This window comes from Porites lutea, chromosome 12 (genome assembly GCF_958299795.1).
Source record: "Porites lutea chromosome 12, jaPorLute2.1, whole genome shotgun sequence".
NCBI classification, from domain to species: Eukaryota; Metazoa; Cnidaria; class Anthozoa; order Scleractinia; family Poritidae; genus Porites; species Porites lutea.
In genome coordinates, this window is record NC_133212.1 from 1078790 (window position 1) to 1095325 (window position 16536).

A 16536-nucleotide genomic window follows, 5' to 3' on the forward strand; every position below is an offset into this window, starting at 1 on the left:
ACGTTTCGAATCTTCAGTCAGCTCTTTTATGATATTTTGGCAATAACATGTTGATGAGAATTACATTTTGCCTGTTTTTTTCTTCTTCTTCTTATTATTATTATTATATAGGTCAAGATACAAAGTGTTAGTTCATCTACTTTCAGTTCCAAGCTGTTGGAGTTTAACAATCATCATTGTTTGGCAAAATCATAAGCAATGGCAACAAACAGATTGCCTCGGGTTAGCAAAGCTCTCATCAAAACATTGAATAAATTACATTATCATTAGGTGTTAGAACATCCTTAACTTCCAACATTATATAAGGAACTTACTTGCTACTGACTTCCATCATTCAAAACGAAACGAAACTTCAAGCTCTCTTGTGCCAAGTTTCGTTGCGTTTCATCGGTGTGATCTTTATCTTTCTGAATTGACTTTCCATTTATCTGTTTATTGGTCGAAAAGTCTGACCAAGGATAAATTCGACTCCTCAGTTGACAATAAATTATATCTTTATGGTGAAGTGAAAAACGAAGTCAGATTTGAATCTTATCTTGATTTAATAAAGAACGTTAAGACAAGAGTGGCAGTAACCAAAATGCGAATTTCTTGTGACTTGCTACCTATTGAATCTGGGCGCTACAAGAAGATACCCAGAGTTGAGAGGCTTTGCCCCCTTTGAAATTGATCCGAAATTGGTGATGAATTCCACTGTTTGTTGAAATGTACCCACTCCTCACTTTCTCATATAAGGGGTATCTTCTTGGAGAGTCTATACTCGATAAACGGTAATTTTACGAATATGTCTTGCAAGGCACTATTTTTATATATAATGTCTATGTGCGATCAAAACATCTTAAATCTCAGTGCCTCTTATATTGAAAATATTTTAAATTGTTATGCATCCGAACTCTAATTAAACTTTCTTACCATACGAGTAGCGTATAAGCCGTACATAGCCAAGTAATTTTTTCTTTTATGATAATATTCAATTGTTCCTTTCTTTCCTACTTAACTTTTATTTTACTTTTTTCATTTGTTATTGTTTTGGTACTGACATCTTCATGTCGAAGATAAAGTCAATAAAGTTGTTGTTGTTTATTTGTTTGTTGTTGTTTTTTTTTGCAGGACTCTGTTTAAACAAGCTCGATCTAATGTTAACCCAGTAGTACCAGAATCAAATATAAATAAATTAATTAATGTTGCTTGAGCGGTGCCAAGAAATTATTTGAAAGTATATTAATTTTGGTCATTGGACACAGTTGACTGTCCATGAGCAGACACCTCTCTATACTTACAGCACTCGGTCCCTGCCGTTTTTCAGGACGTATATATAATTTGTAATCATTATCTCTTAAGAAAGTGGAAATCTCTCTAAACCCCCAATGACCGGTTCCCAAAGGTCTCCGTCTTAAAAGAGCGATGACTGTATGTTTTGGTTCAGTAGACCAAGGCAAATTTCGATATGTTAAAACCAACGCCTGAACGAATAAAACAAAAGAGACCGTCTAGAGGTTAAAGGATGAATATACATTTCTTTTACTTTTTTCCGTCAAGCCTTGAAGCTACGTTTAAATTGTGGCCAGTCTGTCTAATCCTGAGTTGATATTTTCATTTCCAAACAGTGATCTTCCCGCATGTCGTTATAACAGCGAAGAAACCATCAGTCGGTAACTTCAATTTAAAGTACATTAGGCCCAGCGACGGTACTTAAAGTACCTTTTGCCGACAAAGTGCGCGATAACCCAGTCTTCTATCAACAAATTATGTCACCTGCATTTCCCGCAATCAATAAGCGTCACGGTGATAACTATAAACGGTTTTATTAAAATGGGTTAAAATACCGTTTGTTTTAGCGAGAACACCTGTCAGGAAAGTTTAATTTAAACTATTTCTCCCACTGACTCTTTATCAGTTATTTATCAGGTTTATACGGCTACTTACAACTTCAATAATGACTGTAGCTATAGAATATATCCATTATCATGTATATTTCCTGCCAGCACGCAAACTCAGCACCAACAATCCAGCCTATACTTTGTACACTGTTCACAGTCATTATTAAATCACTACTCCTTAATGTTCTAGGTAATGAAGATAATTATTTGAATGTTAATTTTTTAATAGAATATTTTGTGAAGTTAACCTGATATGTTGTATATACCTCCAGTTGTAATTTTAGTGTTTTTCAAATAACAAAATCCCTTGTACTTGAATTTATATGTAAGGTGTTTCTTTCTGTATGTTTTTGTATTTCTTCTTTTCTTTTTTCTTATGTAATTTAAAAACGCCTTTAGTTAAAGTCTTGTCCTGCCTAGATTAGCATTGTAGCTATTTGCAGGACATGAAGTATTGTAAACTTTATATTTCTTTAAATAAATACATTGTTGTTGTTGTTGTTGTTCACGAACTGAAAATTATCCCAATTCTACCTGCGCAAACCGTCCTATCATCAAAGCTTTATTCACATATGTGAAACGTTAAAAAGCTAGTAAAACGTCTCCTAAATGAGATGCAATTTACAGGTGGTAAACAGAGCGAACACTTCCTTCCCTGTTAAGGTGTTTTGATATAGTTTTTCAGAGGCCATACCGATCTTTTTTAATCGCTTTAAAAGGGATTTTATCCTTGTCTGATCGCTATAAAATTGTGGCGATTCGTGTTCACACTACCGTTTTGATGCGTTTCCGACGGTCCACACGAAAACGTTCGAAAACGGTAGAATTTCACGTTGTGTTGTAAGGTGAACTCTATGCGCATGCTTCAACACACGCGCCTGCGATGTTTTTGGTCATTGTTTTCCTTAATGACCGTTCAAACTAAAATACGACATGTATGCGCTTTGATCCACCGTCAATAACGTTTTCAACTTGATTCCTTTTTGATGAAAACGCTCAACGTAGTAGTGTGGAGGAAACGCCTAAACGCATCGAAATGTAGGTGTTTTCGAACGAAAACGCATTAGCGTGGTCGGGAACAAATTCTACATAGCAATATTTTATTTTCTTCTCTCTTGTCTTTATACACCTTTTTAATTGACGGATAGTTAATCGATTAATCAAACAATTGGAATAGTATTCCATGCGTCAGATGCTGAAACACCTTTGAAGCTGTCTTGCTATTTAAACTCGCTTCAAAGGGTTTAGAAATGGTTTCAAACATTAGTTCTCGTTGCCTTCATATTTGAGCGCAAATATGGGATTGAAATACAACTTTCGATCAGCCTCTAGGTGTTTCGAAAGTGCTTGAAACACTACTTCTCGTGTTGTGTTCATATTTGAGCACAAACATCGGATTGTGAACACAAATTTTGATCTACATTAGAATTGCTTGAAATACTCATTCTCTTGTTTCCTTCATATTTGAGCAGGAACACAAGATTGAGCACATCTATCAAATTTTGCGTCATATATACTGTACCCCCGACCTTTCAACCTTTCTAATTTTTCGTTAACTAACAAGTGGTTAAGCAGACTTAACAGGAAAATATACGTTTGAAAAAGCTGTCTCTGAATTGGGTTGACAACGAGCACAAAACGTATGGATTCTCATAAGGCGCCTTTCACTTCTTCGAGAACCAGTTAAAGATGCCTTTTCTGTTTCCAGGGCCACCAGCGTCTCCCACGCCCTCACGTTGTCCAATTGCATTGACTACCTTAGACTGCTCCTTCAGCATCTCGTGAATCTCATCAATTCTGTGTTTGACACAACAAATAAAACCGAATTAGAATATCGCAGATACTTCCTGCTTCCTCTGCTGGAGAAAACCTAGCACCTCCTGTTCGCCCCGCGTAAGGGATTCCGGATTCCGGAAAATTTTTGCTTTCGGAATCCGAAATCTGGGAAAATTTTACACGTGGAATCTGGAATCCTGGGCTTTAGAATCCGGAATACAATACAAGGAATCCGAAATCCCACTAACGATTGGAATCCAGAATCCAAGTTCCACTGACAAAGACTGGAATCCAGTACCTGGAATCCGGAATCCACTGTGTGGAATCCAGAATCCAAGACTGTCCTGGATTCCATTACATGAGGCGATCCTGTATAGAACGTTTTCAGGCACGTGTCCAGCAGGGACGCAAATTTATTGGAAAGAAAAAACATTTTTACATAATTAGGTGCAACTCCCACAGGATCGGTTTGGAACACCAACACGCCCACCAATTCATTGTTTTAGAACCGGGGCCCATTTTCATTAATGCGAAAGAGAAAATAATTCAGCTGTACTTTGAATCCTGCTCCAAGACTTTGTCAATAATCTGTGCTAATGCTGGAGGGACGCCACAATCGTCTCCCATGCTTTCTGCTTTTCCAAAACCAATGAATTTCTCGTAGATCTAAAAGAAAAACCGAACCAATAAACAAACAAATTGATGATATATATTGGCATCAGAAAGCACACCATTACAAACATTTCATGTTTGCCCCTCTCCTGATTAATCGTTGTCTCTTGTTAACCACTGTGTACAGGAGTTTGCTAAGTTGATTTTTTTTACTGTCCCATCGATTAGCATTTTGCTTTTTGCGGGTGGCGGCGTGTTAAAGCAACGAGGGAGCGAAAATTTAAAAAAGGTAATTTTGTAATGGAGTTCCTGACCTTTGTCTGTAGTTTGGAACTTCTGTTTGGGAATTCTTCGTGTTTATCGACCTGAACACGTCTCAAAATCCACTTAGGTAGCGATTCTTCAATCTCCAGCAACAACTCAACCTTAAATGAAATAAGATGAAAGAGCTCAAGAAAAATAACACGACAATTTATCGTCGTCTGTTAAAAGAGCTGTGTCACGAAATTCAGCCAAATTAGGAAATTACAAATTAAAATGCCCGTAAAATTAAGAGAAACATAAAAATAACAGCTTAAAACTTTAAAGGAAGGTTAAAATAACATAACAGAAACAACAGATGCCACGGATGGGCAAAACTGAAGAAGATTGAAACGGATTGAAATTAGGGTTTTTGAAAACTGTTCAGCCTAACAGTTTTTCAAAGTTGGTCCCTGCTGCTTGCAACTTCAAAAATAATGCTCAGGAGACATATTTGTTTGTCACGGATCTCTGATTTTGTCATTTAAATGTAATTTCTTTGCTTACTTTAAGTTTCATAGCGATTGAGGGCGAGTAATTGGCAAAATTAAACAAAATGAACTGGACTGCCGTGACACAGCCCCTTTAACCTCCTCGACTGAAACGTCGCATCCCATCAGAGAGAAAACCCTTTTTTATTGACCACCAACATGGCCGCCATGACGTCACAAACCAGTAAAATGTATAATTATACCTGCATGACGTAACGAGCCATTACTGACTTCTGCTGAATCTTGTCTATGTCCCCAACGGCCAAACCAACCTATTGATAACAACAAGAAAATAATGGATGATACATTCCTAGAGCCATTTTCCCCTAAACATTGTCCTCAAAAATAGGCCAGTTTAAAATAAAAGAACGAGTAAGCACCAAATGAATACCTTGTACACATAGTTTCATTCTATCATGATTTTACAAACATGTGACACTTTCGATTTTCGTCCATCCTTTCAACAAGACGTAACTTAAACTTGCGTTTCTTATATTTGCACTTTTCTTCAAAAAGTTCATTCCCCCACCGTCATTCCTTGAGTTATCTCCACAATATTAAACCGCCAGAAGACCATAAATACTTTGTTTCACGGTACATTTCTTCCCCAAGATTGATTCATGTCGAACCGAAGCAATTAATGTAAGAAGCTATAACGTGTTTTCTAACATGACTCCGAGGCTTTAGGGTCAAAATTGCAAATTTCTCACGACTCCATTGTCTCGCAATTCCCAGAAGAGACTTGAGTACAAAGAAAACCAACCAAATGTAGAAACGTGACCAGAAAGCCTTCGAGTCATGTTAGAATTTTGATATATGGAACGTGGGCTATTCCATTGGATAATACAATGGAATGTAACTCATAAGAGATTAAATATTTTTTCTTTCGAAAACTTCCCAAGTTATTTTACCGACATATCAAACAAAAAATTCTTTATAGAGCATTCCCAAATGTGATAAATATACATTTTATCGGCCTTTCACTCGGGAATGTCCGTTTTACAAACTGTGGTTTCGTCGTTAAGTTGAACAAGTCCGATATCCCCGAGTAAAAGGGCCGACTACCTATACTTATGCACATGAAAAGAAAGGTTTTTTGGAACTCTCTCATCGTTTATTTCAGCTGAACAGTTCTCCATTTAAAAATGGAAACTTCCATTTAAAAAATGGAACTGGAGAGTAAGGCCTTTTTCCTCGGGATATTTCACTGATAATCCAATCAGAACGATCTATTGTAAGTGCTATTAAGTGTGTGAGATCATCCCACATCTAAACCAATCAAATGGGGACAAAGATAAGTGATATTTTGGAATGTTGGGATATCTCGCGTATGAGCCAATCAGTGAGTCTCATATCACACCGGTAACTTCACACCATTTCCGATCTCAAAATAAATAAAAGATAAGACATCTGCTATCAGGTTAAAAGGTCATTTACACAATGAAGATAGAGCTGTACTGTTTCCGTTCTCATAAACTTAACACAAAATCCGTCAGTTTGTTTATGTGAGGGGTTTTGTGGTTTGTCGGCCGACCGATTTTCTCACAGGTGCTAGGATACGAAGCCAGAAGATGTGAGAAAATTCTTGGACGCAAAAAAATCAAAAATCGATTCGCTAATATTTCAAGATAAGTGCAAAAACAACTATCCTTGATCCGGCCACCGTCGAGTATCAGTTAAACGACAGTTTTTTTCTCCAGTTTCAATAAAACTTCGTTACTGAGATGATGAATACATGAATCAATCATACATTAAAATTGCGGGATGAAGAAATAAAAGCACAGAAGATCATGACAGTTACAAATACGCAATTTATGCTGTTGGGAAAAGAAAGCCTGGTGCGTTACCGTTGTCAAGGAACACAGATTTTTTCTTTCCATCTTATCTTCGACTGTTTTGTTGCAATCTCACTTTACTTTCTAGCAAACAAGAGGGGTTCGAGTACATTAGCTCGCAGCTCAAATTTCAATCATTATACATCATCGCTATTTTAAAATTATAAGTAGCGGAATATTCCGCACATAGACAAATCAGAACCTTTTCTATTTTGGGGTGCGGGATAACCCCGCGTTCCAAATTCATGCATGACGCGACATGAAAATGTCCAAGGGACAAGTCAACTAAAGTGCAAACATCGCAAGCCTGGGACTAAATTACACTGGAAAACTTCGGGTAATGAAAACATTCCTCCTTTCAAAAATGAAGCGCTACCCATTATGTGCTAAAAGTGTTAAAAATTCAGGCGGACTAGGATTGCTCGTAGTACATGTACTGAAGTGATTCAGTTATGCTTCAGGCTTGTGATAGAATTTATCGATTCCCCTCATTGAGATTATTGTCCACTCAACGATATTTTTCTAAAGCGAAACAGATTGATAAGCGTGTGTCCGGCGTACTCATATGCATTTCTGTTTCATTGAGAGCCGAATAGTAAAATATCTAATTTCATTCATCATGTGATGATAAATAATCATAAAATAGCGGAATCATCCCGCGCGGTAGCGAATAAGCACGAGTTTATCCTTGGAACTGTCTCAATCATCGGCACTGTGGTTTACGAAGAATCCCATCTCCTCGCGTTTCGGTTTGCCCTCGCTACAGCTCTAACAACCTTTAGTGGATTTTCAGCCTCGTTATTGCATTGACCTGCTTTTCAAGCTTACTTTTTAACCCTGTAACAAACACCTTTTACTCCTATTTATAAAATTGAGGTCATTGTTCTATTTTACGAGACCTGTCCGGAAACCTTAGTTGTGAGTAGCTGACAAAAGGAGACTCAATTGAGGCAAAATTATTATACAAGTTAGCTGTGAGTCACCCTGATCAGCAACGTGAGCAAATTATTGCACTGGGGTAAAAGACAAAAACACAAACGTAAAACATTCCTACCTTTGCGGTCGGCACTTCATCGACACTGGTTGCCTCCCACGTCCTTTTTTGATGTTTTCGTTTGCAGTAGTAACCATTGTTAACGTTAGGCCATCTTACTCTGTATCCGACACGAGTAAACAGTACAAGAGTCTCGCAGCTACCATTTTCATTGTCTACCAACTTTTGTAGCCTATTAAGGTCACTCAATTACCTTGCCAATGATTTTCGCGCCATTTTGGCAGCAAAAACCTCTCACAACGAGGCAGAGACCTTTCTCTCATTTTTGCCTCGTCGTGAGAGATCTCTGCTAGCAGGGAATGGTAACGGAAACAAGGTTTAAAGCGTTAGAGGTTCTATCGTTGTGTGGCTGGGAGATGGTTTTTTAAGCTCTTTCAGTAAAGATAACAATGCTAATTTTTTGGTGAAAAAGAAGTGCAATGAAGCTTTCCGGGGTGACTATACTCGAACAAACTTTAAGTCAAATCTCATACTCGTAGCCGTTCTAAGGACGATTTCTTTCTTCCCTGACGTTTCTCAAGCTCTTAGTAATATGCAGGACGTAACATGTCGATCGAAATCGATCATCGGAAAGCTAGTCGATAAGTCGATAGCGCTCGATAATTGTCGATAATTGTCGATTGATTAGTTTAACTTGTCGATAAAAGTCGATAATCACAAAGTTCTCAGGGCTGGCTATCGATTTGTATCGACTTTTATCGATTTCTATCGACATCAACATGTCAAGTGAACGAAGATACTTTGTATAAGCATCGTGAGTGTAAAAAGTTGTACGGCGCTGATAATGGCAATAAAGCTGAATAAAGTTGCATGAAAACCTGAAAAAAACATATGTTATCTTCTTCAATCCGCAACCGAATGTTTACCTCAAGAAATCTGAAGAAATGCGCCTTCGTTTGCACCACTCGCGTTCAATATCGCTTCTGTCGCTTATTTTTTCCGGTCTTGCGCCGCGATTGTTTTGGTCAGCACCGGTACACACCTTATAAGGGCCCTGAGATAGCGGGAAAATGCTACGATAAATAAAGAACAAATGCAGACAAAGTACTCAGATGTAGTTAACTTTTATTCAATTATTGCCGGTTATTGTAGTTCGCTGGATCCTCTTCTGTATTGTCCAGGCTTGTACAGGCCCTGCTTTGCTTTTCCCCTTTGGATGACGAGGAGCAAATGGAGTACATCTAAATAATTTCGGTGATGAGGTGCGGTGAGTTGTTTCATATTGGAGTTTTTACTGGGAAGATAACAGAGGCTACTAAAAATAATAAATTCGCTTTGTTTTAGCTCTCTACTCAGCTCTAGTTACAGTGCAAAATAAAACATTGAAACATACATAGCTCTACATATGATCGTTTTTTATCTTTCGATTCTTTTCGATAAAAGTTCAGGGGCACCCAACGAGAATATAGTTCAAAACCACTTAAACATAGCATTGTTAAGCGTGTTTTAGTATTTAAACGGTGAATATGGGCATATTTTTATCCCCTATTTCCTAGCTGAAAGTCTAGTGATCCGAAAATTATAGGGATCACAACTTACCTGTTCGAAAATTTCAGCCAGAAAAAAGGCTCCCGAAAATTCTAGGTGACCTTTTTAGTGTAAAAATCCGTCAAGAAAATGGGCAATTTTACCATTTTTTAGATGTTCGAAAATCCTAGGAGAGGCAGGCAAGCAAGTAATTTTACAACAAATGTTCCGAAAACACTAGATCTCAAATCGTCTTCCGAACAGATATTTTTCCGAAAATTGTCGTTGGGTGCCCCTGAAAGTTGATTGAAATCGAACTCTAACACCAAAAGTCGATCAAAATCGATAATCACAAGAAATTTTGGGATCGACTTTTATCGATTTCCGATATTTGTCGATTAATTAGTATCGACTTTTATCGACAACGATCGATTTTTATCGACTATCGAAATTATCAACATGTTACGTCCTGTACTATGAGTATAAAGGTTAAGTTTTGCACTGCATGGTCAGCTTCATGTCAAAGCCAGGTCAGAGAATTTTTTTGTTCGTGTTGAGATAAAAGTGAAGACTTCCGGTCATGTCAATAAGGTGAATTGACCCTTGATGACTGTTGATCAAATTTCAGAACATTGTGGCCTTGAACTGGAAACTTCGGTCATTGTTTTTTTTTACAATTTTATCTACTATATCATGTACATGTATCTCCGGGCGTCATTTGAGTCCCATTTATCATATGAAACATTTTTCGTCTTTTCTTTTCCAATAAGTGAAAGAGACTAAAATAATAGGCATGTTTTTTCTATCCGTGAAACCCATCTCCATCTGCGACGAGAGAAAAGTAAGTGAGTCAAGAGAAGGAATTTTATCGCAAACTGACGTAGTTCTAGCTCATTCTTTTGTGGCTCTCCAGTCTCGCGTGCACACCATGGTCCAAGCGCTATAATATAAAAATTCCAGTATTAAACCGAGGGTGCTCCTTGGTGCCGACACTATTACGATAAGCAGGAGCCATTATGGCTCTTGCGATAAAGTAATAGTCTTTGGAGGAGAATTAAAAATTAGGCCCTCATAGGAAAAGGGGGCTTACGTAATTTTGAATAAACACCTTAAATGCCGCGTTTAAAACGCAAATAAACGGGTGTCAAACAGTTTCAAACCCGTTTCAAACATTTTGAAACGCCTTTGACTTTACAGCGTTTTAAACGGGGAAAACGCGTTTGTGGCGTTTGAAATGCTTGGTTAACATGCATATAAGACATATAATTACTAAATTCGAGGACGGGAACATTTTAGTGACTTCACAGGTTCCCGTTTTATGAATTCCTTCAGAGTGTTTGCAGAATGCGTGTGATATCAAACAGGTACCAGAAACTGCTTTGATGAGTCCAAGTGCTTTTACTTAGTATTGCTTTATTTTATACTGTAAACATCAGTGAAAATCTAGATAGAGCTAATGTACAGTGCAAAACCTAACGTGTTCGGAAAATGATTACCTGCTTAACATACTCTCTTCCCGGAGTGGTGCTTTCAACAAAGACACGAGAATTCAAAGTTTTCTTTTATGTTTTTGAACAACACAGATGATGCATGAATGCTTCTCTAAACCTCAAAGCCAACACGCGGATCATTTTTGGCTGCTCTGCGATATTTTTCTTGCCGTTGCTTTTCCGTTTGGTTTCTATTAAATAGATACTGCCTCTGCAGTATTGTCGTGGATTTGTATTTCATACTTTTATCAGTAAATAGTCACGCGTTTAACCTTTGCTACATTTGTTATGTAACTTGCGGTTAACATTACATGTCCATATATGGGCATAAAGAAATGCTGAAATTATTTCCCTCTGTTATCTGAGGGGCACACAACGACTGTTTTCTGTAAAACATTAGTTTGAAGAAGCAAATATTACCTAAAAGTTTCGATAAGTCAAGAAAGGCTAAAAATTTCTAGATGACTGTTTCATCTTTCTAGTATGTTTTTGGCGTTTTTCTATTTACGTTTTTAACAGGTTTTGTGTTACAACGGTGACCATTTCTGCCCGATAAAAATTGCAGAGAGGAAATGAAAAATCCACATATAAAAGTTGACATCTCTAGTGAAAATGTTAAAAGCAATGAAAGAATGAACTTAACAGTTGCGAATCGCGTGCCAATATGGATCATTTATTGGATTCAACCCTCACAGAAACATAATGCTTTCTTTGAGCGCTTTTGGAAGAAAAAAGGTGAGATAAGTACAGTATACAGTGGCAAAGGTATTCAAGTTTGTGCTTATTACGTGTTTAAGTCTGCATCAACACATACATTAAAGAAATGCCGTGACTATTTTGGGAAATGTGCTTACATCATAAGCGCGATGTATCTCGATTTGAAATCAAACAAAAGGAATGTTCTGCTTTGCTGCAGAAAAGAAAGGATATTTCTGCCTCAAATTCATTATCTCACGATTTCAAAAGCTACTAGTGTACATGCATGCATGAATTTGGAACGCGGAATTATCCAGCACCCCGGAATAAAAGAGGTTCTGATTCGTTTATGTGCGGAATATTCCGCTACTTATAATTTTAAAATAGCGATGATGTACAATGAATGAAATTTAAGCTGTTCAAATTAATGCACTCGAACCCCTCATGTTTGCTAGAAAATAAAGTGAGACTGCAATAAAAGAGTCAAAGTCAAGATGGGAAAAAAAGATCTGTGTAACGCAGGCTTTCTTTTCCCAACAGCATAAATTGCGTATTTCACTGTCGTGATCTCCTGTGCTTTTATTTCTAACATTCATATATTCATCACCTCATTAACAAAGTTCCATTGAAACTTGAGAAAAGACTGTCGTTCAACGGATACTCGATGGTGGACGGATTAGGGATAGTTTTTTTTTTGCACATACTGTTGAAATAATAGCGAGTCAATTTTTGATTTTTTTGGGTCCAAAAATTCTCTCACATCTTCTGGCTTCGTATCCTAGCGCCTGTGAGAACATCAGTCGGCCGACAAACCACAAAAACCCCTCTCACATAAACAAACTGACGGATTTTGTGTTAAGTTTATGAGAACGGAAACAGTACATGTATATCTCTATCTTCATTGTGTAAATGACCTTTTAACCTGATAGCAGATGTCTTATCTTTTATTTATTTTGAGATCGGAAATGGTGTGAAGTTACCGGTATGATAAGAGACTCACTGATTGGCTCATACGCGAGATATCCCAACATTTCAAAATATCACGTATCTTTATCCCCATTTGATTGGTTTAGATGCGGGATGATCTCACACCCTTAATAGCACTTACAATGGATCATTCTGATTGGATTATCAGTGAAATATCCCGAGGAAAAAGGTCTTACTCTCCAGTTCCATTTTTAAATGGAAGTTTCCATTTTTACTGCTGCAAAAAGCAAGACCGCAAGCAGTCGTCTTTCTTTCCTCAGACCAACGGGCGGCGAGCGAAAAAGTAAAATTATGTAAATTGATGATAAAAAGGAGGAGAGACAAGGGTACTTCTGCTTTTTTTTCTCACGGCTCAGCCTGGGACCAGTAGGACACCAGGTTTCGCAGTGGGGAAAAAGGGCGAAAAAATATCGGGGAGCGAAGACCACTTGGCGAACCCCCCCCCCTCCCCCATCCACTACGGACCCTGGTCCCAAGCGAATCGCGGCTTCTCCGGTCGCCCCTCACGCGTGCTCTTGATGTATTATGACTCAAAAGAGAAATAGGAGACTGCTCGCAATCCAGCAAAAAATAATTTGATGACTGTATTATAAACAAGAAAATAGCATACCAACATATTCATGAGGATAATAGGCATTGCGAGACAGAACATTACAAAGACTACATTGACAGCTTCTGAGTAATGCCGCATCGATTTTTTTATAATAAAATCATTTTCATAATCCAGTTCACCCAAGGTCATTGCAAATGTCTTCATTAAAGCAAATTCAAATGTGTGGAATTCCTGTGAAAGAAAAAAAGGCGATTAGCAATATTAAAATTTACTAAATCAGTAGATAGCATTTTCGCGCGTTTTGATTGGCACAGAGAGGGAATCTTAGGGCGTTGGCCGGGAGATGTGAATTGTACTTAAGTTTTTTCTAGAGGTTGTAATTAAACGAAAGTCTATTTCCTGAGAAGTCCGCATATTTTAATAGATTGTTTGAAACGTCTTCAAAACCACGCACGACTGCCTCAAAGCAAAAAATGCAGAATATTGTAATGGTGGCTGTTGAATTCTTTTGACAAGACTGAATAAAAGTTTGTGGACCACTCCGGAAATCAACTTCCGATTAATTTCAAGCATTTATTTGGTCTAAAAATAACTTTTTTGAAAATCACATATCCCAAGGGTTACACTGGGCGCTTCCCTCTCGGAATATCATATTGGTTATTAACTGTTTTGGGACGCAAGTCTTGTTAGAGACCTTTAGATTCGAGGACTACGGTTTTATCCAGATACTGAAAAAAATACACAGCCAAGGATGCTTCCCCCGGGGGTGGGGGGGTACTGCCATATATGGGCTATGTAGGTATGTGCCGCTGTGAAGGGTATGGTTTTCAAGCAGTTTACTCTAGGATAGGGTATATAAATCAGAGCGTTTGGGTCTAGAATAGGGTATCATTTTTTAGGAAACTGATCAGTTGGTTGAAGATGTTATCTAGACTAGGGAAACTGCTACTCTAGGATAGGGCGGATTTGGGGAGTTTACTCTAGTATAGGGTAGCAAAATTCAGCTGAAGTAGCTCTGGTATAGGTTAAGGGTTCCAGAGTCCCAGCGGCAAATCCCCACCTAGAAATTCCTAAAGTACCCCCCCCCCCCCCCCCAAGGATACTTCATTGTACTTTTTTCACCACAAAAGTTAGTAAAGTTATCTTTATTGGAGGAGGTTAAGCCTTCTCCCGGTCGCAAAATGATAAAACTTCTTACATTTGATGACTTGTTTCCGCCACTACGACATTAGGGACTTTAAGATCCAACGACGCGGACGGCAACGAGAACGTCAAAAAAAAACCAAACAATTGGTGTAATAAGCAAAACAACAACTTCGCACGTGGATCACGCTTTTTTGTGCATATCTTTCCTTTTTTTGCACGACTACGATGTGAAAATGCCTAATTTGGCGTTTTATGGAGGACGTGAACAAGCAACAACGAAATGTTATTTCTCTTTCTGAGCTTGGATATGGTCCCTTGAAATTCAGCTTCAGGAGGGTTCGCCTACATTTGACAAAGTAAAAAGGGAGGAATAATCGCTATTAAGACTGAAAGAACGCAAATTCACTTTTTAAGCGACGTTCTCGTTACCGTCGCGTCGTTAGATCTTAAAGTCCCTATTAATCTCGCTATAAAGGCCGACATTCTCGCTGAGGGCGGCTACCACTAATTTTCCCGCCAAAATGACGTTGGTTCACGCTATGAAGACTCTTAATGTCATTGGTGCGTTTCGATCCGTCTATTGTCACAGTTAAACAGTCGTTTATTGTTAGCCAAATTGTCAGTTGTCCAGTCGTTCTCTCGTAGTACAGCTAGTTCGTTTTGCTTGATTCCGTCGTTTTTACGGTGCGGGTAACTGTTGGCTTTGGCTCTAAAAATGACTTCCGAAAAGGTTGTCGAAACGTCAGTCACTGTCAACAAGAACAGTCCTATCCAGGACTACGTTCACCCTGACGATCATACTCAACCTACTTTAATATGAAATGACTCCTAGGTTCAAACCTTTCACTGAATTTAAAAAGTAAACGCCTGGAGAGTGATGTCGCTCCCTGCAAATGCGCTCTCTTTCCAGTTTTCTTTATATTCTTTAAGGTGACAAGAACAAACTTAATGTTCCTTATTGTTCTACTTTACAGCAAAACCACGGAGTTGCAAGAGATGAGATGTCACGAACCAGAAAAAAACCCATAAGTCATCGGGCGCAAATCTAGTAAATGAAACGACGAGTCATGTAAAAAGTAAATTAAAAAACCTGTTTTGGTTTTTGAAAGAACGCAAATTCACTTTTTAAGCGACGTTCTCGTTACCGTCGCGTCGTTAGATCTTAAAGTCCCTATTAATCTCGCTATAAAGGCCGACATTCTCGCTGAGGGCGGCTACCACTAATTTTCCCGCCAAAATGACGTTGGTTCACGCACGCGCACTACTTAGTGTTAAGAAATCTCGTACTCGTAGTCGTCCTCAGCCTTTTTTAAGCTCTCTATTATTGAAGAAAGGCATACCTCGTTATACATAAGCAAGAAAAAGGTCGTTCCAAATGCTACCACGAACAGCAAAAAGAGAAGCAAGACCTTAAAGAAAAAGATATCATGATATTACAAAGCGGTAAAATCGATCGCCAGATGAGTTTTTTCGCATTACATTGCAATTATTTTCTTTCATGGACATAAATACCTGGAAAAGCGTCTGAAACATTGTCAGTAGCATTATCACGTATTTACCGTAGTACGAAAATCTGAGAAGGAAAAGAAAAAAATGGCAAAAAAAGCAGCAAACGAAACAAACAAAAAACAAACAAAATTGTAATTGTTATTTATTTTGTTTTAATTTGTTTGTTTACCCACGAAGTACTTAGGAGGTCACTTAAGATTCCTGAATTTAGAAGTGTTTGGTTTTAAAGGGCAGAGGAAAACCGGAGTATCCGGAGAAAAACCACCCAGAGCAAAGGAGAGAACCAACAACAAACTCAACCCACACGTGGCGTCGACGCCAGGATTTGAACCCGGGCCACATTGGTGGGAGGCGAGTGCTGTTACCACTGCGCCATCCTTGATCCCCAAAAACAAAACAACAACAACAACAACAATAACTTTTATTAAACAAACTACAACACAGTTGCCTCGTGTTTGCTGCGTGAGGCGTTATTGAGAAAAATGGAATGACTAACCTTCTGAAGTAGAGCACAAGATTGAGCCAAGCAAAGAACAGAGAAAAAGCCGCTGCCTCGGATTTGAAATGTGACTTGCAGGCGCAGACCGGAAAAACAAAGACCAACGCGGACACGTATATCACCCATTCGATGAGATTCGTTATGGACGTCAAGTATTTAAGGCGCTGTGAGAAGGCAAAATCGAAAATTAAAACCAGTGGCTTTGAATACCGTAAAATTCCGAAAATAAGCCCCGGGGCCT

General features: G+C 38.3%; 1 protein-coding gene across 1 annotated transcript in view; it reads right to left on the reverse strand.

Annotated features, from left to right (window-relative positions):
* Positions 1–3371: 3371 nt before the first annotated feature.
* The window catches only part of LOC140953937 (transient receptor potential cation channel subfamily A member 1-like), a 32125-nt gene continuing 18960 nt past the window's right edge, over positions 3372–16536 (reverse strand). Inside the window, exons 22-29 of the mRNA XM_073403317.1 lie at positions 16293–16459; positions 15800–15860; positions 15628–15696; positions 13199–13372; positions 5263–5331; positions 4583–4693; positions 4213–4322; positions 3372–3677 (exon numbers count right to left, since the gene is read on the reverse strand). Of these exons, the coding sequence (XP_073259418.1) occupies positions 3545–3677; positions 4213–4322; positions 4583–4693; positions 5263–5331; positions 13199–13372; positions 15628–15696; positions 15800–15860; positions 16293–16459 (894 nt within the window). The 3' untranslated portion in view covers positions 3372–3544. The remainder of the gene's footprint in view (positions 3678–4212; positions 4323–4582; positions 4694–5262; positions 5332–13198; positions 13373–15627; positions 15697–15799; positions 15861–16292; positions 16460–16536) is intronic.